Source organism: Mastomys coucha, unplaced genomic scaffold (assembly GCF_008632895.1).
Source record: "Mastomys coucha isolate ucsf_1 unplaced genomic scaffold, UCSF_Mcou_1 pScaffold20, whole genome shotgun sequence".
Taxonomy (NCBI): domain Eukaryota; kingdom Metazoa; phylum Chordata; class Mammalia; order Rodentia; family Muridae; genus Mastomys; species Mastomys coucha.
In genome coordinates this window covers 79,541,671-79,567,753 of record NW_022196903.1, presented here as the reverse complement: position 1 = coordinate 79,567,753, position 26,083 = coordinate 79,541,671, and the positions used below count along the sequence as shown (strand labels likewise).

At 48.4% G+C, this 26,083-nt stretch overlaps 1 protein-coding gene across 3 annotated transcripts in view; it reads right to left on the bottom strand.

Annotated features, from left to right (window-relative positions):
• The window catches only part of Add2 (adducin 2), a 99,954-nt gene that overhangs the window by 11,218 nt on the left and 62,653 nt on the right, over positions 1 to 26,083 (bottom strand). For all 3 annotated transcript variants that reach the window (XM_031382408.1, XM_031382409.1, XM_031382410.1), the window contains exons 5-15: positions 21,266 to 21,417; positions 20,761 to 20,841; positions 17,637 to 17,786; positions 15,350 to 15,493; positions 12,395 to 12,493; positions 8,914 to 9,090; positions 6,721 to 6,978; positions 5,578 to 5,697; positions 5,064 to 5,153; positions 3,208 to 3,361; positions 2,095 to 2,220 (exon numbers count right to left, since the gene is read on the bottom strand). In XM_031382408.1, the coding sequence (XP_031238268.1) occupies positions 2,095 to 2,220; positions 3,208 to 3,361; positions 5,064 to 5,153; positions 5,578 to 5,697; positions 6,721 to 6,978; positions 8,914 to 9,090; positions 12,395 to 12,493; positions 15,350 to 15,493; positions 17,637 to 17,786; positions 20,761 to 20,841; positions 21,266 to 21,417 (1,551 nt within the window). The remainder of the gene's footprint in view (positions 1 to 2,094; positions 2,221 to 3,207; positions 3,362 to 5,063; positions 5,154 to 5,577; positions 5,698 to 6,720; positions 6,979 to 8,913; positions 9,091 to 12,394; positions 12,494 to 15,349; positions 15,494 to 17,636; positions 17,787 to 20,760; positions 20,842 to 21,265; positions 21,418 to 26,083) is intronic.

The following is a 26,083-nucleotide window of genomic DNA, read 5'->3' as shown; positions in this document are numbered from 1 at the left end:
AGGCTGATAATGCTAGATTAAGATTGGAAACATAGAAAGGGAGTGGCATCACGGAGACTCAGCAGGAGAGGACCTGGAGTACAGTGACAAATAGCTAGAAACAGTCACCCTTAATCTAATGGGTAGGACACGTGTGGGTGCATATCTGATGTACAGGAATCCACCCTGTATACCCCAAGGAGCTGGTCCAAGCTATCCAGCCCCACCACACTGCAGCTCACACCTACATCACATTGTGTCAAGGTAGCCGTGTTCCTAGCTGTGTGTGGCACAGAAAGCATCTTTAGAGAAAACTATAATTTTTGTTATTCTACAACCCAAGGACAGTGGGCCCCATGAGGGGGGTAGATTTGCCCCAGAGAGAACCAGAACCAGCCACAGCGAGTGTGGTGCTCAGTCGTGGGTGAATGACACTTCTATCCTTCCACACTCCTCCTGATTTCCCCTTTCTGCCATGAGCCCTTCTCATGCTCTCCTTGTATTTCTTTCCTGCAGCCTATGCACCTGTGCTAATGGATGGACAGCCCAGATCCTCTGCACACCTCTAGGAGACATCTGGGGCCCTGAGAGGGAAATCAGGCTCTGCTCAAAGTTCTAGAAGAGGCTCCTTAGAGGTGTCAAAGCAGGGCCAATGATTAATTTGTGTTGACCATGACACTCTCCTGAAGTTCACTATCCATCCTTATGGGACTCGTTTTGTGTGTGTGTGTGTGTGTGTGTGTGTGTGTGTCCACACCCCTTTCAGGAAGCCTAGTCCATGCACAGCACAGGTGGAATTGGCCATGAATTTTACATCTAATAGACTTTCCAAAGGCATGGCTGTGAGGTGCAAGAAGAAAACCCTGGAAGAAGCAGGTTTCTTTTAAAAAGTTCTTCCCTCCCTGTTGTGAGTGCCAGGTGAGTTAGAAAGTGGCCTCTCTATACTTACTACAGAGACAAGTATTCAGACTCGGAGGGAAGTCCTTTGATGAAAGCACAAATGGGAAGAGAAAGGAAGACATTGTGGACAGGTTGACAACACACCATGATGAGACACAATGAACATGCACAGCCAGTGGAGAGGAGGGAGGAACATCCACTTGGAGGGGTGGCCTCAAGCAGATTGGCTTTCTCCAGCAAGGCTAGGTCAATATTCTAGAAGCTCAGAGTGGAGGTGCTACCAGAATCACACACGTGACCATTCACTGAAGAAGGGAATCCCAGCAGCCCAGCAGGGGCTGTTCTCTGGGTCACAGGGTACCCTCTTTGGTGGAGTTTCTCAGGGGACCCAGTGGAGCAGCCTGGAGGTAGTGAGAGACCACACAATATTGTCACTATGTGAATCTTAATCATAATTAGGGCCTATGTTCAAATCATGCATGCTCTTAGTCCTTCAAAGTATGCTGTCATTCATCAACACTCCCTAAGACACAGAAGGACTGTGACAAGGGGAAGCATTAATAATTCCATTTGACACACAGGGAAATGGAGGCACAGATGGGTGTCTCTGAATTGCTAAAACTAGAGGTATGGTTGCGCCTGGAATTCCAATAGTCTAAACTAGTGCTTCTCTAGAGACTGTTTTCAACTGGTTCATATTTTAGATTGCCCTAGAGAAAGGCTGACAGTGGGCTCCAGGCAGCAGATCCACCTAAGTTCACCAGGGGATTCCAATGTGCACTTAAGACTGATGGTGACACCATTAGGTGTCACTCCCCCTGAGAAATGCAGAGTCTCAGGCCCCATCTCAGACCAGACAGAACAGAGCCTTCATCTTTAAAGAGATCTTTCCAACATCAGCATCTGAGGCCCAGATGGGACGACAACTGGCCAGCTGGGGGAGGGGAATAACCAGCTAGCTGCGGGAGGGAGGCTATGGATCCGCCCTTTACCTCTGCTTGGCAGGGCTTTGGCTCCATCAGCATAGCTCACTAGTGAGACAAACTGAATCTTGGGCAGATTACCTAGAATTGTCAGAGAGGAAGTGTTTCCCTGCGGGAGTGAGGCTGCACTGCCCGTGACAAACCCCTACCAACTAATGGTAGTTCTCTACAGTGTACAGACCACCCTGTCTCCCACACAGGTGTCTTTTGACACCTGCTCAGCTCCACTCACCCTCTGAAGCCTTGGAAGGAGAGACCGCTGGGCTCTTGGTCCCTGCTTTCGCTGGACTCTGCACTGGAGACGCAGGTGTGGACTTCGCAGGTGAACCAGGCTCTTCTGGGGCCGTGTCCTTCTCCCCTGAAAGTAACAGAAACCCACCTTAGCACACACATCACAGGGGGACAAGAGGGGGGTGCAAATGTGAAACCCAGTGCTTTTCTACTTAAGTCACTTCTGCCTAGAGAGTTACTGGACCCTCCTTAGCTCAGGTTTACCTCTGCTCCTTCCTGGGAGGCCAAAGGGGGCAATCAGAGCAATGCTGTGTCTTGTCTACCACACGGATGCCCCCATGAGAAAGGAAGGAAGCAGGAGAATAACATGGGCTGGACAAGCACCTGGTGCTGCAGGTGTTGCTGAAACACACACACACACACACACAGGTGGAGGCAGAGTCCCCACCGCTGGCTCTCCTTAGGGACACCTGGGGCTTATTCTCAGGGGCTAGATTACCAGTTAACTTAGCTAGTTCACACCTTCCTGAGACAAGGTGCTGGTGGAGGGCCCCACCTCAACCCCTGGTAAATTACAGCTCAGTCTAGGTGGGTTTCAGGTCCCAGATGCTCTTAAGCAGGGAGAGGAGACAGCTCCTTTGGGCTAAGTGGAAAGGGGGAGAGGCTGCCTTCCTAGGCAGAGAGAGATTCGAGGTAGAGCCTGAGGTGTAGATGACTTGGTTCAGGCTAGCCCAGAAGGGAACAAAGCATGGCCCAACACATCAAGATACCAGGAGTTTCAACACAGAGGGACTGGCTGGACTTAAGACTCTGAAGCAAGACAGTCTCACTGCAGCCCACACTGACCTGTTTACTGAGCTTCATCATGATCAAAGGCACAGTTCTAAATACGTTACGAGTACTAACTCCTTCCTATCCAGTGAGCAGGCCAGTGAGATCACGAAGGTGCCTGCCTGTGTAAGTATGAGGCGCCAGATCATGTTTAACTACATTCTGCTAGCAGGTGTGCTATTTGGTGATGGGGCAGGAAAGTCCTCCCTAGGGTCTGAGTTCTCTCTAGGCTGGCAGATCCCGCATCTGTGGCTCACACGTGCCAGGCAAGCACCGGGTTTACCTTCCTGCTCCTGTTCTAGCTTCTTCCTTTCCACCTCCTTCTTGTACTCCTCCAGCTCCTGGTCAGTGAGTTGGCTGAAGGGGTTGGGCACCGTCTCCTCCGATTCATCTTTGGTATCTGCATCTCCCTTGGACATCAGCTGGCTCTCTGTAGACTGAAAGTTAACCAAAGTGTGTGTTGCTCTCTGACCGCTGTGCTGGGGCCCAAGCTGGAGCTCCTCTCAAGTGGCAGTCAGCTGTCTTGCTAGAGAAGTGACACGTAGCTCCTTGGAACCAAGCTTGGGGCCTTGGGGTAGGGTTTGTTCATTCTCTCCATTGCTCTATCCTCCCAACACTTAGACTCTGTACCTGTCCTGGTGAATACAGGAGTCCACCCTCTGCCCTTGAAATGAAATCAAAAGATGCTCCCAAGCAGAAGACAAACCTTTATTGCATTCCCATCTACGGACACTTCCAAGCCATGACTGTGCGTACATTTGATGGCCCAAAGTCAATCAGACGAAGTCTAGCAAGCACAGCACTGGCTAGAGCAAGCAGCATGCCAGCCCTCTCCCATACTGCCCCGCCCTGTCCCCCAACAACAGCGCAAGCCTCAGCACACAGCATTAAAACAACAAGATACAGGGGCATCAGCATTCTCAGTCCAAGCAGTGAATCCTGGAGTCATGGAGGCCAGACCTGCATTGAGGATCTTCAGCTACTCGTTCTGCAGGCCCTGGCAGGGGCACTGTCAGAACCTCTGTTCTGTGCCTCAGTTGAATCCCTGGCTCTGAATCATCTGGTCCCTCTTGCTCAATAGAGGACCGAACCATAGACCCTGCTGTCCTTTTCCAGGGTCCTCACTGCAGCCTATCCGAAGGCATCACTTACTCTCGGGGGAGGAGAGCAGAGTGAGACCTCGGGGCGGTGAGCCCAGAGCAACCAGGGTTTCTGGTCGCTTATGGGCTTCACTCATTCAGAAGCAACCATAGGCTTAATTCAATGTGTTTTAGAGTGAAAGGTGAGTCTAAGGTAGCGGAGGATGAGGGAGTCTACTGAGAGCTCCTGCTATGAAGGACAGAGCTGCTTTTGGACAGTCTTGCTCTGTGCTCATCTTTCATCCCTCTGGGAACACGGGCCACTTCTAACCTTGACTTTATGGTGTACTTAGAGTTCACTGACTTGGCTGAGTTGGGGGAGGTCAGGAGGCAGATGTGAGGGTGCAACCTGCTGCTGCCTGATCTGCAACCATATCACACTGACATGCTCTACAGCGAGTAATGGGCCCTTGCATGTCCCATTAGACACTGTCTAGGAAAGTGTCACACCCTTTGCCACAAGCCATGAACAGCCACGATGCCACACAAATTGCAATGCCATCTGCTACTGAGCCCTAGGCAAGATGGCATCCCATCAAACACAGAAACAGTGACGTCATGCTTTCTAACTCTAACTAGGTTTGTATGGCTACTCTTTACCCTCCCTACCCCACAGCACAGCCTGGGCCACATCCCCCTCACTGTTTCCTGATGATGCTACATCCAACCCAAGGGTCAGAAATACTTGGGCCACCAGAATTCAGCAGAACACTGAGAAAGGACCTCATGGATTCCCATGATGGGAGGTGTGGGGCCAGCCGGGGGCCTTCCTATGAACAGATAGGCTACTCCTTGTTGCTCACTATCTGGTGCACCCAGGAGCAAGCCAACATTTTCCTGCCTGGACCTCACAGCCACCTGTGTGGAGGCCCTTCGCTATGCAGCAAGAGCCCGGCACCTAAGATCATGGGGTGAGTGGGCCTGAGGACTCAGGGGTCCCCTGCCCAGCCCCAGGAGTCTGATATGCTTCCCCTTCGGTTGGGGGCAGTCTCTGCTGTACCGGACTCCGGCTCTTCTCGGCAATGACGCTGGCCAAGAGCTGAGACTGAGGTCCTGCGGACTTTATGTCTTGTCGGTTTTGCTCTCGAATCTGTGTGGGAAGGGAAGAAGAAGGGGTTAGAGCATGGAAGGGCTCTCTGGTGTCCAGTGAGGCCTCTGATGAGTCTGACAAGGTCCTCTATGGTCAGCAGCCTATCCTCTCTGCTCCAGTGCAATCTGTTATCCTGAGGGCTGCCTCCATAGCTGGCCTGGAGCAACTCTGAACTCACAAAGGGCCACTCTGTAAACATGGCTTTTAGACATACCTAATGTGTAAAGCAAGTGCCCTGCTCCAGTTACAGAGGGTTACAGAGGGCCACAGGACCATGGAAGTCCTGCTTGAAGCTCTGAGTCCAGGATGTAACCCATACAGTCTCATACCAGGGGTAGCCATGAGTTTCCCTAACCCAGGAACTTGGCTTGGACTCCTGGGACCCCAGAATCCTTCAGAAATGCAGGTAGAAGAGCAGGCTCACCTTGTTCCTCATGTCCAGCACTTCTTGGGGGTCAGTGTAGAGAGGCACAAATTGGTTTGGGTTTTCGATCCTTATGGGCATGCCACTGCTGGACTTTTCCACTTCATCAGCCTTCATCCACTGACAAGGCAAGTAAGGAGTTGGGCGTGGCCCATGGGTTATCCCTCCCACTGGGTGCCCCCCCACCCTCCCCCCCGACCCCCGCAACATGAAAGGTTCACAGGTCACTCAGAGTTGTTGTCTCTGTGTCAGAGCCAAGATGAGTGTTAGATGACAAAGACATCAAGGAAGGTTGGTGGGCCATAAAAAAAAAAAAAAAAATACCAGCTTGCAGGGGCTGAAGCTTGGGCAGGCTGCCACTGAGCTCCAGTTTCAGCTAACTGGATTTGCATTTGGTGGAGGAGACCTGTTCTGACTGACTATGGCCACTTTTTTTTTGTTAATGAAAAAAAAAAAATCAAATAGACTTGGTCCAGGAGAGATGGCCCAGTGGTTACAGCACCTGCCCTTCAAGCATAAGGACTTGTGTTTGGATTCCCAGGAACTTAGATGGGTGTGGTGGTCTACCCATTACTCGGAAGGCAGGGACAGAGGATTCCCAGAGCAAGTGAGTCCAACCATATCTGCAAGCTATAGGCTTACTCTCAAAGAATAATATAGAAGAGCTGTTGAAGATGATTCCATACATCAACCTGAGTCACACACATGTGAACCCATGTACATGCTAAGAAAAAAACACATTTATCTATGAAATACAGGAAAGAAAAAAAAATCAAATAGAGATCTGTCTGAGTGAGAAAAAAGGGAGAGAGGAAAGAAATCAAGCTGTCCTTCTAGGTTTGTGCCAGACCTCAAGCCCAGGGTCTGGCATGTCTCCCGAGAATTTCCCAGAGCCCCCTGTAGGGGTGGGGTGAAACACGGACCCCAGTCTCCCCTGAATCTACGCTTGTGGAAGTAGTCCTGTCCTGCCACCCTCTGGAGAAATCTGCTCCTTGTGCCCCAAACCTCAATACAGGGATACAAGAAAGAGGTGTTAGGGACCCTGGGCCTGAGCACAGCATCCAGGAACATGAATGAAAACTGTGTGACTTGCTTCCCATCAACACCGCCCACCCATCCAGGCCAGCCCCACCTCCCTCTTACCGTGGTCTTTGGCCGGGGACTGCCCATGTTCCTCTGCACCTCATCAGCCACGTTCACCCGCAGGTAGGTGTTGGGAGTGTTAAGCCAGCGGGTCTTTTCCTTCTGTTGCTTCTGGGCGTGCTGGCGCAGGGCAGGGACTGGGACACCATCCTCTTCAAACACAAAGGCAGTGACTGTGGCTGGGATCTCCACTTCGCTTTTGTGTTTGGTTTTCTCTTGGACAAAGGGGTGGCGGTACGTATAGCCCGTTCTGTAGCCCTAAGAGGACAGAGTCAGAACCGGGTGTTGTAGAGGACAGAGGTCCACACCTGGACTTGGTTCAACATCAAATATCCGCCAGACAACCTAGCAGCCAGGCCTAGGTTACAGGGCTTTCAAGCTGAGATGGGCCTAGTTGCTTAGGCTTGTCATCCCAAATGCTCAAGAAGCTGAGGCAGGAGCATGACAAGTTCAAGGCCTGCCTGGGCTACAGAGCGAGCTCAAGGCTAGCTAAGTAACTTAGCGTAGGTCTCAAAGTGTGAACAAAAAGGCTCCTTGGTGGAACACTTGCTTGGTTTACCATGTGAAGCTTTTGAGTTTAATCCCCACCACACAAAAGTTTAAAAACTAATGAGGCCTGCTTAATGGTCATGATTTTGATGAATTTATAAGTAGTATTGCTTTTGATAATGATGATGATGATGATGTATAATTTTGTAGTGCTGGGGCCTAGCACATCATGCCATAACAGACAGTCTATAGTGAGCTATAACTCCAGTATCCAATATGTTTTTTTTTTAAAGTAGCTAACATTAAGATACAAATAACAGATTTAAAATCATAAGTGTGTGTGTCCTTATATACATGTGCATGTGTGTACACCTGTATGTGTGTCTACAAGTCATAAAACTGGAAAGAGGACCATGAGAGGGGGAGGAAGAGGTCTCAAAGGAGTGAGAGAAAGAAAGTAATGTATAATACCACGTGAAAGCAGAAATTGGGACTGAGGAGGGATGAGGAACAACTAGACGGACGATGGGTGGGGAAGTAGCCAGATGGGAGGAATGAGAAACCATGTAGAGCATTATACATGTAATGATGTTGTCACGAGGAAACACACGCTAACCCTACACATTAGTTTCAAAAAACCATCAAAATATTTAAGATAGTAAATTGACCTTGAATGGTAGGAACAAGCCCTGAAGTTGTATAGAGCTGGCAGAATCTCTGGCTCATGCACCTTTCACCAATGTTCACAGTGAAATCTGATCTGACTCTGTTAGAACCCTCCTTTCTCGCTTCTCTGAAACTTTAAATAGAATTGTCTGCTTCTCTCAAAGCTTTGAAACAATTCCTGTAGGAAGCTACCCGCAAAGGCCTGGTGCCTCGTTTGGGGACAATGAGTTAGCACACAGTGCCAGGAGGCCCCTCTCACCACCAACGGTACATCTCATTGCAAAGCCATCCTCATGGTCACCCTAGCAACAGGGTGAAAAATGACTCAGAGGCACTGAAAGGGGGAAAGCATTAATTATTGCAATGAGCCCGATATGGTTTGGTCAAGTGGCCTTGAGGGTGAAGGAAGGGAGTGGAACAGGACTGTTCTGCAGACAGGTTTCATTTCTCACCTCTGAACTCACTTCCCACTGCATCCCTCCCCTACCTCTTGTACCTGAAGCATCTCCTCTGATTTTCCATGTTATCAACCCAATCATTAGCTCCAAGAAGAGGAGACTGTCCTTTTGGATATTTTAATGAACCATCCCATCTAACTCCTTATGGACTGGTTCATTCATGGCAATAGAACAATGTAAAGTGGATGCTTGGAATAAGGGAGCTAGTTGTGTGATGCTTTCAGTATTAAACTTGTGACATTAGGGATGAGCAGGACCAACTCCAGAGGAGGAGTAGGCTAATGGATATAGGATGATGGGGATAGGCTGTGGACAGGAGGACAGGCACTCTGACTTCTCTGGACTACGACTTCCCATGGAGAGTACGGGCAGACATGAGGATGTCTCAGCACTTAGGAGGGGGAGAAAAAGCAAGTGCTGGAGAAAGTGCCACTACTGTTCAAGTGAACACAAACTCAGAGGCCTTCACTAAGTAGACCATGACAGAGGCGGTTCTTGTGCGTCCCTAGTGCTTTCAGATGCCTGGCTCTGGGGGCTCAGTCTCCATGGAGCAGTCTGATGATAACACCAAGACACTCACTAAGTTGTCCAGCATCCTCATGAGAGCTTCAAATTCGTGCTCTCCCAGCCGGCTCTTCTGCATGGGCCCAAAGGTGCTGCCGGCCCACTGCACAGAGCCCACCTCATGCGGCCGGTGTTTCTCTTGCTCCAGGAGGATGAGGTTCTCCGTGCCCCCAGCGCTGGACAGAGCTGACACCTGCAGAGAATCAGAGCACATGGATGTATGGAGTCCTTGAAACTGCTGTGGCGTGCATCAGAGGGCAGTGGGGTCACAGAGAACTCGGGATCCAGAAAGGCCTAGGGAACTGGAGGAAAATATCTGAACACTTGTAGAGCATGCATTCATGGTCGTGGAACACAGTATCAGTAATTCCTCCTCGGGCTCAGTTCCCAGAGAACCCAGAGAAGAAGAAATCAAAAGAGTTAAAACCCAGGATTGAAATAGCACAGAGGACTGAATATTCATTATTCCGGATACAATACACCAGAGAAGAAAAATGGTACCTAGGATGTAGCACTCTAGAGAACTAAAAGGTTCCTAGGCCATGATGCCTCAGAAGGAAGAGGAGGCAGTGCAGGTGGCTTCAGGCAGCACACTTAACAATTAGGACAAAGGTATGTGTACAATGTGGGCAATTTAGATTAACCTTAAAAGCATCCATGAACTTAGCCTCCACTCCCAATCTGCATCCCTACCATTCAGATGTCCTGAGTCAGGTTTGGATTTTGGGGAGAGAGGTAGATCTAAGCCATGTCGTGTCGCCATAGCAGTGTGTTCACACCCTCACACCCAAGAAGACTGATGTCCCCACACAAGCTCACTTATCAGAGCTATGTTCTGATGATCTAATCTGCAGTGCCTGATGTTTCAGGATGGGTTGGGAGTTCGGGTTGTGGTTTTGGTGGTGTTTGTTTCAACCAGAGATAAAAGGATCCATTTAGTTTACCGACAGCTGCAGGCGTATGAGCTTTGAGCATCTAGGCAGCATCTTGAGTACACAGCATTCTCCTGTACCAATAGACAGCCCTAACCCTAATTCTTGGGGGTCAGCTCATCAGACGTCCTCAGGAGAGCCCCATCACCCTGGGACAGGAGGACACCACAACACTTCCCAGCACCTTTGTACTCAGGATATATGTATGCATGTCTTTAACTGTCCCCACTGTCCCCTGCTGCCCTGGAGAGACAGTGCTAGGGTGTGTGTAAAGGGTAAACCTGAGTGGGTACCAGGCTGGCTGGGTGTGTTACACCTCCTCCTCACCCTGTGACTTCGGGAAGCTGTTTAGCATCTTTATGATCAGTTTCCACATCTGTCAAGTACAAATGGCAATGCCCTACCTTGTGAGGAATCTCTTAAGGTGATATGGTAAAGCATCTAGAGCCTCAGGAGCACCGCATGGGTGCTGCTGCTAATTTAACACTGGGATAATGACAGGCAGCCTTCCTGGAACTATTTGTTAGTGGAGAAGGAAGACAGGAGAGAGCACCCACAGCCTTGCCTAAGCCGCCTCCTTCCATCTCTTTCTCCAGCAGTTTCCATGGCGATGGGTAGCAGATGGGGAAGAACTGCCTGTGCCTCCCATCTGCCTCTCAGTGAGGGATGACCCACTTTTTCCAGAACTCCAAACCAATAGGCAAAGAATACACTGTGCCCAGGAGAGCAGAGCAGGCGCCTGGGCTTAGACCACAGCCACAGCCACAGTCACATTCACCTGTCCACAAGGTCACTGAGGGAGGAAGCAGAGCCCGTGGCAGACGTGGAACTTCAGAGCTGACTGCTAGACTGCAATCCTGATGGTAGCTGCAGGCCATGCCCCTGTGCTCACTGATGCCTTAGTCTTTGCTTCTGCTCTTCCATGTCTTCTAGACCATCCCTCCCTCTAGAAGCCTCTCCACCCGTAAAACTGATAAGGAGTCACTGGCGCTTTCCTGGGTTGGTTGCCAGAGGGGTGTGGGAGGGCAAAGGTGACCTGAGCAGAAGGTGACAGCAGCCAGGAGGCTGTGGACAAGCACTAACAACTCTGCCCTATGGCAGCAGGTCAGGGGCTTAAACTGCCCAGGGGCCACTTCTGAGGTCTGAAATGGGAGAAGACTCTCCACGGTGGGCCTGTACGGGACACAGCAGTGACTCCGTCTATGCAGAGCACTGAGATATCTCTGCAGCGAAGAGCTTTTCCTGTGTGCTCTTTTCTCACTGAAGCTTCTGCAAAGGTATGTTAAGGAACCCTTTGCAGTTCAGTGTGAGGACAGGCAGAGTCTTCCCTTGATAGCGAAGGCTCAGCCAGTTCTGATGTCAGTCAGCAGCCAGATCAGTCAGCATTCTTAGTTGAGGGAGAAGGTACCACATCAGAGACATGGCCTGGATCCAGGTCTCAGAGTCTAATTCTGAGCACTGCTGTTTGTTGAGAGCCCCACTCACTCCATTCCACGTAACATTTATTCATCTCCAGATTTATAATTGTCTCTGCAGCACTCTACTGTAAGGGTACTTCAGGGCTTTCCCTCCTCCCCCATACTGCAGGCCGATCTCACCCCAAGTGACACTGAAGGAGGGAGTGACCTTCCTTCAGTGCTGTTCTGCCTGGCCAGTCAGAGTGAGGCAGAAGGGCACCAGCGGGACTTGCAGAGAGCTGGCTTGTCCTAGAACTGCAGCCTCTGTAGTGTCCCCACCCCTGCTAGCCTGGAGAGGCCATTCCTCCCAGCCAACCTTGATCCGTGCCAACATGGAGACAATAAACTTATAGAGGGCATATCTCCATCCCAAAGGTAGACAGCCAAGGCTGGAGATGGTGCAGCTGAGAGAGCTGGGTCATGAATCCCTCTAGGGTTGGATAAGCACAACCCATATCCCACCGACTTGGAACACCACAGAGTGCACGCTCGCTCTTGGCTGACTCTCACCACAGAGCTGCCCGTACACCAGTATTCCTGGGGGCTCTATGGGCTCCATGGTCATTGACACTCCCCAACTAACTGTCCCTTCCCAGTGAGGGGACTGGGAGATGAGCTGGCTCCCTGTATACCTTTGGAGTATCTAGGCTATTCTGGTTGCCACGACAACACTGACTGGCTCACTGTCGCTCCTCTTTCCATGCCTGACCACATTCCCTGCCCATGTACAGCCTTCCCTCGTTCCATCCCATTCCTTGGCAAAACAAGAGCACCTTTCTCTGTGTCCCCTAATACAGCTCAGTGCAACAGCCACACCAGATGACACAGGTATAATGGGGCTTCTGTGTGGCTTGTGATGATTTCCCCCATCCTGAACTCACATCCCCTAGATCTGGGCAGTGCCAATCAGATGTTATGATGGAATTTTCCAGAGTATGGATCCCATTGTAAGTAGGAAACAGCAGGAGTGTAAGGAATGCGGTGTCAGTCAGGATGGTAAAGCAGTTTAGGAGGTCAGGACCCTGTCTGACAGACAGCAGGGCCCACAGTTCCCAGGCCCCCCATCAAAGCCAGCTTCCAAGCTCACTTCCCAGGGCACCTTGCATACCTGCACCTCACATGCAGCCTGCAGGTGGAAGACCTTGTAGAAAGCTTCCTCCACGGTGTCACCTAGGGCAACCATGCCATGGTTTCTTAGCACCAGAATCTGTGGAGGAGGAAAGAACCAGTCAAACCCAAGTCTTTGAAACTCCTCCCATCCCCCAGCCAGCCAAGATGGCTCTGTGGAGCAAGGTGCCAGCCATCAAGTCTGAAAACCTGAGTTCAGTCCCTGGAACCCACACAATGGAAGGAGAGAAGTGATTCCTGCAGATTTTCCTCTGAACTCCATGTGAGCCACGGCAGCTTAAACTAACTCCCCTACTCCAATGCCCCCATGAACACAAACTAAATGAATAAATAAAACTATATAATAAAATCAACCTTTAAAAAAATGTTTCACTTTTAAGAGACTTTTTATCTTACTAAGACTAAGAAGCCCACTATTAACCTAAGGCTGGCTTGAGTCCAGTGCACCCAACTGCAGGAGGTAGAAAAGGCATTTTAAACTGACTCAGTGCAGCCTGAGTGACTGCTTGGACAATGCTTTGGTGCCTTAGAGAACTAAGGATTCTGAAGAGGCGGTGTTAGTCATGTGATGCTGAGTTAAGGGCTTGTGCCTCAAAGGTAACCTTTGCCAGTAATTTAGTTGACTTTGGTCACATCCAAGAGGATGCACTCTGAAAGGAGGCTCTGCAGAAACAAGCAGCCATGTTATCATCTCTTTGGACCTCTGGGTTGTGCTCCACAGACTTGGCTCTGACATCCACAGATTTCTTCAATTCAGTTTTTCAAATGAGGAAAGAAAACTTAGGAAAACTGGAAGGTCTCCGGGCCAACTGAGGCAGACTCTGGTCCAGACCCGGGGTTCTCAGGGGGAACAGTTTCTGACTTGGCAGGGGCAGCGAGTAAGAAGGGTGAAGAGACCAGAAAGATGTTTAGATCAAGATTCCCCAAGGGTCAAGTTACTTCCTTCCCTGAAAGAAAGATTCATGGTTGGTTTTACCCTCAGCAAGTTTGAAATCAGGGGAAGCCCAAGTGGGAACTGAGGCAAAGATCTCTGCATTCAAGCTTCCCTGCAGAGGGCTGAGGCTCAGGCTCAGAGCACCACATCCTCTCTAAGAATAGATGAAGTTCTTTCCTCTCTAATGCCAGAGACTTAGAAGGAGCTCAGAGTTCAAGAGCATAAACAGAGGCACAGGGGAACATCCTCCCTTAGATTGCCACAGTCCACATAGGTGTGTTATTGGCTAACACTGCTGAGGACACCCTGGGGATGCTGGGGCAGAAGTAGCAGCAGGGTTCCTCCCCCAAAGCAGAGATGGGGAGGCAGGAGCCCAGGAGGAAGGAGGCTCTGTCTCAAAGTTCTTTTCCAGTCAGATGTGCTAGTGGAAAACAGTGCATCGACTTAAGCCAAACAACACTCCAGCTCTGCTCTCTTTTAAGTAGCTAGTAACTAACAAGTGGAATTAGTTGATTAATTAATACAGCACAATGGATTTGGGGAGACTGTAGAGAAATAGCCCATATACTAGACACGGGGAAGAAAGCAGAAGGGAGAACCTTTGCGGGAGGCAACTGGGGGGAAGTCAGACTTAAAAAGTGTGTCCCCTAGAAATGTCTAAGGGAGACTCCTCAAGCCCTGAGGAGTAGCTGGAAGGACTTCCCCCTGGCGGTTCGGGGTGAGGTAGAAAGCAACCCTTGGAAGATTCAACTACAGGGGACTGCTTGGGGTAAATTACAGCTATGAATAAATGAGGTATGATTTGGTAATCTGAGTGATGGAGAGAACAGTGACATGCGAAGTCATTTAGTGTGCATTGCTAGGGTATGGAGACCTGATTTTCTGGTTTAATAAATATATGTGAAAAGCCTTAGAGAATGCATCAACATCTCAGAGCAATGTGGGAGAAGTGGCTTTAAAAAGTTTTCTTTTTTAGAGAGATGGCTCAGCAGGTAAGAACACTGACTGTTCTTCAGAAGGTCATGAGTTCAAATCCCAGCAACCACATGGTGGCTCACAACCACCCATAATGAGATCTGACACCTGACAGCTACAGTGTACTTATTTATAATAATAAGTAAATCTTTGGGCCAGAGAGAGCAGGGACTGAGCGAGCAGGGTTGAGGGAGGCCAACCGGAGTAAGCAGAGGTCCTAAAAAAGTCAACTTCCCACAACCAGATGAAGGCTCACAACTATCTGTACAGCTACAGTGTGTACTCATATACATAAAATAAATAAATACATCTTTTTAAAAAAGTTTTCTTTAAAAAAAAAAAACATCGTCTATAAAATTTGGAGGCTAGAGAGATGACTCAGCAGTTACAAGTGCTCTCTGTTCTTGTAGAGGACCCAGGTTTGGGTCTGAGCATTTATATCAGGCTGTTTATGATCACCTGCAACTCTAGCTCCAGGGGATATGACACTCCCTTTCTGGCCTCCACATGCATTGCACATATACAAATCTTTTTAAAATGTCTGCAAAACAAATATTTTCCAATAAATACATATTGCTTTTGTGATGTTAATGCTGTCTCTGTCTGTCTGCCTATCTGTCTCCGTCTCTCTCTCTCTGTGTGTGTGTGTGTGTGTGTGTGTGTGTGTGTGTGTGTCTGTGTGTGTGTGTATCTGTGTATGTGTGGTGAACCAGAGGTGAACACTGGGCATCTTCCTCAATTATCCTCTTCCTGATTTTTGAGGCAAGGTCTTTCCTTAAACCTGGAGCTCACTGATAAACTCAAACTAATTGGCCACACAAACCCCAGGGATACACCTCTAGGCACTGGGGCTATACGTACGTAACTGCTACACCCAGTTTTTTATGTGGGTACTAGAGATGGAACTGAGGCCCTGTACAGCAAACTCTTTATCCTTTGAGCTGTCTCTCCCAGTCCTGTGACAGCAGCATTTGACAGTACCATTCCACAGCACTCCGCCCCTGCCCCCCAACCCCCAAAACAAACCTTGCAGGTGGGTCCAAGGCACTTCTGCAAGTTGATTCGATCAGCTTCCTGCTCCATTTCCCCGTTGAAGTCATAGTAGGCCATGTCCCCCACCAGCAGGGCATTATGGGAGACAGGCAGGAGGCCGCACTTCATAGCTGACACCTACAGGGAAAGGATAGTTGCCTAGCAACTGCAGCCCTGATCCAGTGGTGCACTGGTCCTCTCTCCTCAGAGCACAGCTCTGAACCCAGGGAGTGTGGGATGGTCATAGGGAGGAAGAAGCCTGCGCCACCCTGGCCTTTCTTACTGAGGGCTCTAAGGGCTTCTCCTCCTCTTGTGCATCACTCCAAGGCTGTGAGGACAGCTGGGCAGAGCACACCAAGGAGGGTCCTGGCCCAGTCCCAGCTCTGTTCTCCTCTGTGACTCTGGGAGGAGGCAGGATTGGCAGAAATGTTTCCCCCTTAGTACGGCCCTGGTGCAGGATGAGTGCAAGGACCCAGAGCTAAAACTCTTGACAAAACTTGGAGACATTTTAGAAGAGGGAGCATCAATTAAGAAAATACTCCCACCAGGTTGGCCCTTAGGCAAGCCTGTGGGCCATTTTCTTTTTTTTGATGACTGATGTAGGAGGGCCCAGGTCACTGTGGGTGGTGCCACTCTGAGGTTGGTGGCTCTGGATCCTATAAAGAAAGCAGGTAGAGCAAGCTGTGGGGACCAAGCCAGGAAGCAGAGTATCTCCATGGCCTCTGCCTCAGTTTCTGCCTCCAGGTTCCTACCTTGGGTTCTTGCCCTGAATGATGGATTGCAAGTTGTAAGATGAAACAAGCTCCTGGCCCCCTGTTGATTCTGGCCATGGTGTGTTACCAATGCATCAGAAAAGTAAAACAATGCAGAGCCCTACCTCATTTCTCACCAAAAACAAATAGCATGGTGAGGTGTGGAAGACTTTCCCCATCTTGCCTCACTGCCCCAAATCAGCCTGAGACTGCAGACCCTCAACACAAACACACTATTGTGCCTTGTTCCCAGTTCAAGAAAGTCTATACCCCATGACCTGTGTGTTCCCCTCAGAAATCAACAGGCTACTGCCATGTGCTCCGACCCTACAAGTCTGGTGCCAGCAGAGGATGATGGCCAAAGCAATGTCCACTGTTTCTCCAAGTGACACTGCAGCGTCCTTCACACACATGAAGAGATGGCCTTGGGTACTACCTGTGACCTGTTATCATTCCCTCCCCTCTCCCCCAGTTTTACTGGACCCTTCCCCAGATTTCAGCTGTCCAGAACTACAGAAAAGTCTGCAGGCTCACTTCCCACCAGCTTATTCTCCTCTCCTCTAAAGGTCTGGGTCGTGCGGGGACAGGGCAGCCTGAGGCCTAACCACACTGACTTGAGTGGACACTAGGGAGGTGTAGTTGCCTGGCTGAGTTCCCAGCTGCGGCCATAGCAGAGGGGAGTCTGTGAAGTACACGTTCCCCTCCTTCACGATTCACTGAGACCTTGGTATATGAAAAGAGGGCTGGAATAGAGAGTCCTAAGCTGAGAATTCACTCTCTTGGCCTGAGTTCCAGATCTTTCCAAAATTTTTATTTTTATCATTATTTTATTTTTTTATTTTATGTGTATGGGTGTTTTGGCTTCATGTTTGTCTGTGCATCATATGCATGCAGTACCTGCAAAGGCCAGAACAGAGGGTGTCAAATTTTCTGGGACTAGGGTTACAGATGGCTATGAGTGGCCATGTGGCTGCTGAGAATGGAACCAAGGTCCTCTGGAAGAGCAGCTCTTAACTACTGAGCCATCTCTCTGCCCCACTTCCAGAAGTTTTAAATGATGACTGTACTGGCTGGTTTTGTGTGCCAACTTGACACAGGCTGGAGTTATCACAGAGAAGGGAGCTTCAGTTGGGGAAGTGCCTCCATGAGATCCAGCTGTGGGTCATTTTCTCAGTTAGTGATCAAGGGGGTAGGGCTCCTTGTGGGTGGTGCCATCCCTGGGCTGGAAGTCTTGGGTTCTATAAGAGAGCAGGCTGAGCAAGCCAGGGGAAGCAAGCCAGTAAGGAACATCCCTCCATGGCCTCTGCATCAGCTCCTGCTTCTTGACCTGCTTGAGTTCCAGTCCTGACTTCCTCTGGTGATCAACAGCTATGTGGAAGTAAGCTGAATAAACCCTTTCCTCCCCAACTTGCTTCTTGGTCATGATGTTTGTGCAGGAATAGAAACCCTGGCTAAGACAATGACATTGCTCTACTCCAGATGATCTGCTCAGGGAGAAACGTAGGCACAGGAAGCCTGTAACTACTCACCGCTGCTGTGGCAGGCGTGTGCAGGTGGATGGCACAGCGCACATCAGGCCTGGCGGCATAGATGGCTGAGTGCAGACTGAAGCCTGTGGTGTCCACTGGGAAGCAACTGCTGCCCTTCTCCACCACCTCTCCCAGAATGTTCACCTTAATCTAGGTAGTAAAGAAGAGAGCAGACTCAGGGCTCCTGCCCTCTTCCACACATGGGCCCAGTGCACTCCCTGGCCCACATCTACCATTCCAGACCACAGGAGCAATGGCTGGCCTTGGTGCTGGGGCAGCAACAGGGAGTCCTGCCTGTGGTGAATCCTAAGGGGTAGCAGGTGGATTCTGCAGGGTGAGTGGTGGGGCCATTTCTCAGAGTTTATTATGCATTATTTCAGATGCTGTCAAAATAGATTCTAAACATAAAAAAAAAAACCCATTTCTAGCAATTTCCCAAATGATGTCCAGGCTGGGGCCCACATACCCGACTCTGAGTAATGAAATAGAAGAGAGTCAGTGATAGAATCCTCTAGAAGCAGCTAAGAGGAATCTTAGCTTGAGTGCCTGCAGAAACCTTCCCAGAGGAAGTCATGTCTAAGCTGAGCCACCTCATTTGTGAAACATCATAATACAAAAAGGAATGATATACTGAAACCTTCTACCAGTCACAGAAAAGGGACCAATGGAGAGATGTCACTTTCTTAGCCTGTTTTCTATTCCAAGAGACAAGCCAGTGGCTTGGTTAACAAATGGCACATACAATATGTGCATAAAGAGAGAAAGGAGGGGGAGGAGGAAGGGGATAGGGAGGGGTAAACCAGAGGGGGAGGGGGAAAGAGGAGAGGGGGAGAGAGTGAGAGAGTGAATGAGCAAACAAGAGAAAGAGACAGACACATGCACAGTGAGTGCTGGTGGGAGAAAGAGCACATATATGTATGCATGTGTATATGTGCACACACATATACACACATACATGCATACAACTTGTGTGTAAACATACACAGATGCACTCAGACACACACACATACATACACAAAGAGAGAGAGAGAGAGAGAGAGAGAGAGAGAGAAAGAGAGGGAGAGAGAGAGAAAGAGAGAGAGAAAGAGAGAGAGAGAAAATGTTGCTATTAGCTGGCTATGGTATTCCTACTTAACAAATGGATTCACACCAGGCAGTGGTGGTGCAGGTCTTTAACCCCAGCACTTGGGAGGCAGAGGCAGTCGGATTTCTGAGTTCAAGGCCACCCTGGTCTATAGAGTGAAATCCAGGACAGCCAGGGTTATACAGAGAACCCCTGTCTTGAAAAAAAAAATGGATTCACAAAGCTCCAACAACACAGAAGGGCTTTCAGTGACTGGTGCAAGACAAGGACCTTCTGCGTAGAAATGGTACAATGTTCCAACCTCAAGGTGCCTCCACCAACCCTCCCAGCACACGGCAAGGCCCACCCTCAAAGACTCACATTACCCACACAAACCTGAATTCTGAGGCAAGATCTTCCTAACCCAGTGCTTCTCAAGCTTCCTAACGCTGTGACCCTTTAATACAGTCCTTCATGTTGTGCTGACCCCCAACCATAAATTATTTTGTTGCTACTTCATAACTGTAATTTTGCAACTGTTATGAATTGCTATGTAAATGTCTGATATGCGACCCCCAAAGGGGTCACCACTCACAGGTTGAGAAGTAACATCCTGACATTTTAGTGAGCCACGTGCTCTGGTCCTCAGGCACTCTGCAGCCCTGGGCTCACATGAGCACGATTACACCTCACACACTAACAAGTTAAGATTTTAGTTTGTTAAAAAGGATGAAAGAAAATCACCATTAAGTTGGCCTTCAAAACAGGAAGCACCCATGACATCCAGACTCTAACACTCAAGGCAGCTCCACACCTCATTCACAAAAGCCCACAGACAAAAGAGGGACCAAAGGGCAGTGACATCGTGGTATGGGGGGGGGGGGCACACTATTGTACCGAGTGCTAATAGCACAGGAGCAGCATCCAACAGGTCCACTGCAAACCTCTCTGTGGAGTGGGTTTCCTGGGTTAGGAGTGGTCTGACGCTGGCTGGGTGTGACAGCAATCTCCAGCTCACATTCTTCAAAACAAACACATGCGCTCAGCCTGGTCCCCCTGGTTCCTCCCAGTGACCCAGGCTCTGGCTCGTGTGTCCCTTATCTTGTCATTGCACCTGTGACGTGGGTCATTCAAGAATCTCCACAACCTAGTAAGACAGTGGCCAGTCCATCTGGTGCCTCTGTCTAGATGAGAGCTCTGAGGACTTCCCCAGAGGCTCAGGCTTAGCTTTGGACTCTGCTGCTGTGCAAATTTACAAAAGCAGCACATTGTCAGGACACTGCAGGGAGTGGCACCATGTGGTTTTACCTGTTCCTCTCTTCCTCCTCAAGCACATTCCTTTTGAAGGTCGGAGCTGTACATCCATACACAGCAGCCCAGGGTCTGTCCACACCCCACACTACCTCCTGATGGTGACCTCCACAGCCTGCAGGGTCTGCCCATACCTCAGCCCACCTCCTGCTTATGATTCCCCCTTCTGAACACATCACAGCCAAATACCAGCTGCCTCTGCCCCAGGGACCACCCCCAGCCCCAGCTCCTCGTATTCAACCTCAGCTGCAAGCCCAACTGATCAGCGGACCCACTAAGCAAGCACACAAGCCCAGAATTTCTTTTACAGGTCACAGAAAGCACAGTGCAATTGTCCTGATGTCTGCTGGCCTTCACACCTCTGCTAGGACAATCCACGAACAAAGGAAACAGGCTGCCTTGCTTCCACCTCCAGATTACAAGTGCTGAGCCACACTTGCAAGTCTCTTGTTCTCCTGCTTTGGTGTATCCTCATCCAAGGAAGCTTTCCTCAAAGCTATGTGGGCTAACCTCAAGCTAGGAGTCTACCTGGGACCCCAGACCCATCCCATCCTCCCTCCCACTGTGTTTGTGGCCTGCAACCTGGACTCACCACACTTTAGGAACCCACTGTGGCCATGCATCTTCTCTGCCCTGGGAGAGTGTGAGTCCCTCAAGGAACAGAGCTCTAATGTGGAGTTGGCCTATCCCTCCACAGTCAGATGGGTACTGCCATCTTAAGCGTTGGCACTGATGCTGGACCACACTTACCAGGCTAGATGCTGTGACCTCACTGCAGGAAACCCCCTTGGGGCTGATCAGGAAGTGGTCCTGCTCCTTGCTCACTCTCAGCTGGGAAGACAGATAAGAAGCTCAGGGCCAAGAGGAGAGGGAGAAGGGATACTTCTTAGGATACTGGTTAAGTCCTTTCCTCCTTCAACTCACTGCATCAAGGCTTCCTCTAGTGAGCCTCCCTCCCCAGAGAGATGAGGAGGCTGAGACTTTCTTTAAACTGTGGAAATGGAGCTTCCAGAGGAACCTCACAAAAGGTAGGCACAGTCCTGGATACAGGAGCTGGTGCTCACCCAAAGTGGTACCCATGGGGTGGGTTATCTCTTCTGTTGACCATAGTGGTTAACAATCTTGGAAGAGGTGAGTGGATTTTAAACAAGGGCCTACTAACAGTGCTTGGCCATGCTAAGAGTCAGGAGTCTTCCCTTCAGGTTTTGTAGGGATAGGAGGATAAGCCAATGGGCACAGGGCACCTGCTCCTCACCGTGACATAGGTGTCGCTGAGCTGCGCCCAGCCGTAGAGGTCCAGGAGACGGTAGACACTGCTGATCTTGCACCGCATAAGCCTCTCCCCCTTGGCCAGGTTCAGGGAGTCAGCAGTGTGGAGGTCGTTGATAGGTGTCATCATGGAGAAGTCTGCAGGGATGGGAGGAAACAGTGCATCTCCCTGAGGACAAGAGTCCCTACCAGCTAGCTCCTGTGCCCTTCAAGATCTCACTGACTGATGCTACCACAGTACAAGAAACACCACCTGCCAGAGGATCAAACAGCCCTTGACTCACTCCTAAAGAAAGAAAGGGTTGTAGGGAGACCATATGTGGCTTGCAAAGCCCTCTGTTCAGCTGAGACTGGTGCTGTTTCTGGAGGAAAGCCAATAGCTTAGGTGGTTCAGCATGTGACCAACGTGCACTCATTCATAGGTTCGACCCTAGCACTATGTAAAATCATGGTGGTGATGCACATCTGTAATCTCAGCACTCACTTAGGAGGTAAAGGCAGGAGGACCAGAAGTTTGAGATTATTCTGGGCTACAGAGCAACTCTGAGACCAGCCTGGGTTATAGGAGACTCTATCTCAAGGAAGCAAAATGAAGAAAGCCATATCAAGGCTCAAAGCTTTGAACAAAGAGTTCCCAGAATGCCAAAGTTGCCATAAGCCCTAAAGAGAAGCATCGATTGCATAAATGCAGAATGGTTTCTGAGGTGGAATGTGTGGAGGTGTCAGCGGTGCTGGGCAGAAGGCCTGCTGTCACTGTGTTTTGAGCGACCATGCAACAGAACTTACTCTGTTGCTTGGAAACAGAGCACATAGAAAGCCACATCAACCAGGAAGACATTTCTTCAATTTTCCCTCAAGTCATGTTTGAGAGACACAGATCCCAGAAGCCAAGGCTGGCTCGAGAGCTGCAGTGTCTGGTGGCATGTGTCTGTTTCTGTTAGGGCAGGTAGCCATGCAGTCATGTGTCACTTTCCTCTAGGAATTTGAGGGAAAGTCTGAGAGATTTGGAAATGAGCTCCAGGGGAAGGGGCTATCTTGTCCCCAATCTTGTCCCCAGGGCACCCCAGATGTCGGAGCTCATGGGCAGTCTGTTCCCTTAACCATGATGGTCCCTGCCTAGGAGCTTCAGGGGAGCAGAAGAAGGCATACAAGTTAAGAGCTAGAGAGACATCAGTGGTAAAGAGCATTTGTTGCTCTTGCAGAGACTGAACGCAGCTCCCAGCACCTATGTTAGGGCATACATTTACACACACGCTCACATCCTCACGCATGCACACACATGTGCACATGCACATCACATTTTCTTTTTAAAAGTACATTGGTTAAGTAAAAAATTTAAAGGTCATATTACCATTATCAAACTGAGTGTTATTTGTCAGAACTGGTTGGATATGGTAGCACATTTCTTTAATTCCAGCACTCAGGATGTCAAAGTGGAGAATGAGAGCCAATCGGGGCTACCCAGTGAGAGCCCATCTCAAAACAAATAATGTGAACTAAAACATATGCTAAGTACAAAGAGAAATGAACAATAATGAAATGGATGGACCAACCTTCACTTTTGACAAAATCCAATGAAAATGGAAATATAAATTAAATTGAGTGTCCTGGAGATTGCCTCTAACTATAGATCATTTAAAAATAATTATATTAGGTTGCAAAAAGCTCTCACTGAATCCTTGACATGGAACTTAAGAACTTTTAATTCTACGAAGCCTGACATTGACCGATCTATAGAAGAGGAAGCATCCAATGGCTTGGCAATGAGAAAAGACAGGTCATAGAATAAAAACCAGATCAAGTGGGGCTGCTGCTCAGTGTGTGTCTGATGTGTGTGCAGCTGCAGTTCACTGCCAGCACCATCAAAACGTGTGTGCAGCTGTGTTTCACTGCCAGTACCGTCAAAACATGTGTGCAGCTGTGGTTCATGGATACAAATGTAGACATATCCAGGAAGATGGAATCTTATCTGGGCAAATCAGATTGACCTAGAGTCAAGTCTGTAAGCACATTTTCTTGCTTAATGATTGATGTGGGGGGGCCCAGCCCACTGTGGATGGGGTCACCCTGGGCTGGTGGTCCTGAGTTATTCAAAAAGCAAGCTGAGCAAACCAGTAAGCAGCCCTCCTCTGTGACTTCTGCTTTAGTTCCTACTTTCAGGTTCCTGCCCTTCATGATGAGTTCCTGCCTGGACTTCCCTCATGTCATGTTCTGACATGTAAGCCAAATAAACCCTTTCCTCTAGATGCTTCTGGTTATGGTGTTTATCATAGCAATAGGAAACTAGAACATAAATAGTATGGAAAATAGTAGGTACAAAACCAAAGTCAGCCAGATGTGGTAAAGTCCACCTATAATCCCAGTCCTTGTGAGGTGAAGGCACGAGGGCTGAAGTCTTGGCCAGTCAGAACTATGTGACTAGATTCTGCTCCCCGTCTCCTCCCACAAAACGCTGGTCTGGAGCTTGCGTGAGCACTGCTTGTCTGGCAGGTACAAAGCTCTGGGTTTGATCCCTGTTGTTGGAAAAGAAATTAGTAATCGAGAAAAAAAACCCAATAAACAAATATAAGAACTAGTGTGTAAGACCTATGAATAACAGATATGATTTGTTCAATAAGGGAAACTGAGAACACAGTGCAGCAGAAGCCAACACAAAACCCAGCCACCAACCAGCACGAGACCTAACAATAAAAGGTGTATTGTAAGTCACCTCATTTTAAAGAGAAACCATCAACATAGATAATTTCATATAAAATATGTGATCAAAATTTACTGACATCGCAGCAAAATAAAAATTCAAATGCCAGATAAAACTGAAGGGGGTAAGCGTTAAGAATCTCTGAAAATGTTCTAGACCTGGATAACTATACAAGTGAGCTGTAACAGTTCGAGAGAGATGATCCTGCTTTGCTTAAACTCCATCAGGGGGAGGAGAAAGGGGGAGTTTCTCTGCTCATGTTTGAGGTCATGGCTGAGTGCCCTAGAGTGGACTGCTCACCCTCACAGGAGAATAGATGTGCTTAAATCCTTAACAGAAGTCTAACAGTAAAACCCACAGCAGTGTATCAGAACAAGGAACTAGGGCCAAGAAGATGGCTTAGCGGATGGAGAAGCTGCCATCAAGAAGGGGGGCCTGTGTTCATCGCCAATCACCAGAGCCCACATTTAAAAAAAAAAAAAAAAAAAAAAAAAAGCCAAGTATATTGGGACACACTGCACTCCTCCCAGCACTGGGAAGGTAGAAACAGAAGAGTTCTGAGACTGTCTGTCTAACTGATGTGGTGAGTTCTAGGCCAGTGAGAGACTCTTTCAAAATATGTGGTGGGCTGCTCCAAAGGATCAGTCCTTAAGATTGAACTCTGGTTTCCACATGCATGTATGCTTATATGTGAAATGAGTATACACACACACACACACACACACACACACACACACACACACACCACACACATACACACACAGAACCAGAGATAATTTAGAGCCTGGTATTCTGAGATCTGTCATTATAACTCATTGTGACAGTTGCTCGAGGGGACATAAAGGGACTAGTGCCCCAAATGCATCACATTATAAAGCTCAAAATCTATTTCTGAAGAGAGAGCTATGATGAGCTAGAAAAAAACAAGACATTTTCTCAACATGATAAAGAATAATGATCTCAAGTTCTGTGGTGACAGAACTTCTATTAAAGTCAGATGCAAGACAAGGATGACCACTCTCTAAATTATTAACCATCATCTAAAGCCTGAGGGGATAGAACCAGAAAACTAGAAAAAATGAGCCCAAGGCAACATGCTGGCAGATGAAGGCAAAATGTCAATGTTTGCAGACTATGTGATTTTTCTATATACAAAAACACAAGGCCAGAAAGATAGCTCAGAAGGGAAAAGGGCTTTGCTGCGAAGGGGCTCCCACAATGGAAGAGAGAACCAGTCCTGTGGGCTGGCTTCTGACCTCCGTACACACACTGTGATAGATACACACTACATGTATGATTACACATATACACATACACATGCATGCACATAAATAAATAAAATAGTAAAATGGTTTTAAAACTCAAGATAATGTGTACATTTATATTCAGGAAAAAGTTGAATGAAGATTCATTTATGACAACCAAGTTAGATGTCATTTCCTAGATGGGCTTAAGACATAGTCAGAGCATATGTAAATAACTAGTAAGCTTTCCAGGTGGATATTACAGAACTAGCATAAGCATGCCTTGTTTCTGAATATTCTAAATAAGTTCTTGAAAATATTTTAAAATTACCTCCCACACACTGGTAGAGTATTCTAGAACCAACCATACACATTTCCCCCACGGAAACTTTATTCTAAAATAAAAATAAAGAATTCCAACTCCTCTACCAAATCAATCCCAATACAATTCCAATTAAAATCCTAAAAGGATTATTTTAAGGTAGAAGGGAATAGAGCTTGACAAAAAAACTCCAAAATTACTTTATAGAATAAATTTGTATAAGAGATTAAGATAAATTGGTGACTAACTATGGTCCTTTGACCTATTGTCTAGGCAGGTGGCCAGCTGTGGAAGACACAAAGGAAAATAACAGAGGCTCTGTTCTGCAACAATGTATTCTACAACATAACAGATGCTATGAACAAAATTAAAAGTCAAAAGAGAAACTGAAAATGACTAACATTTTTGACAGGTCATAAGGAAATAGCATTAATTTATAAAGATTTAAAAACCTATTCACAGAACACTAATAGGAAAATTGGCAAAGAATGGAAACAAACATTTTGCTATAAAAAAAAAAAGCACAGATGAAGGCCTAGG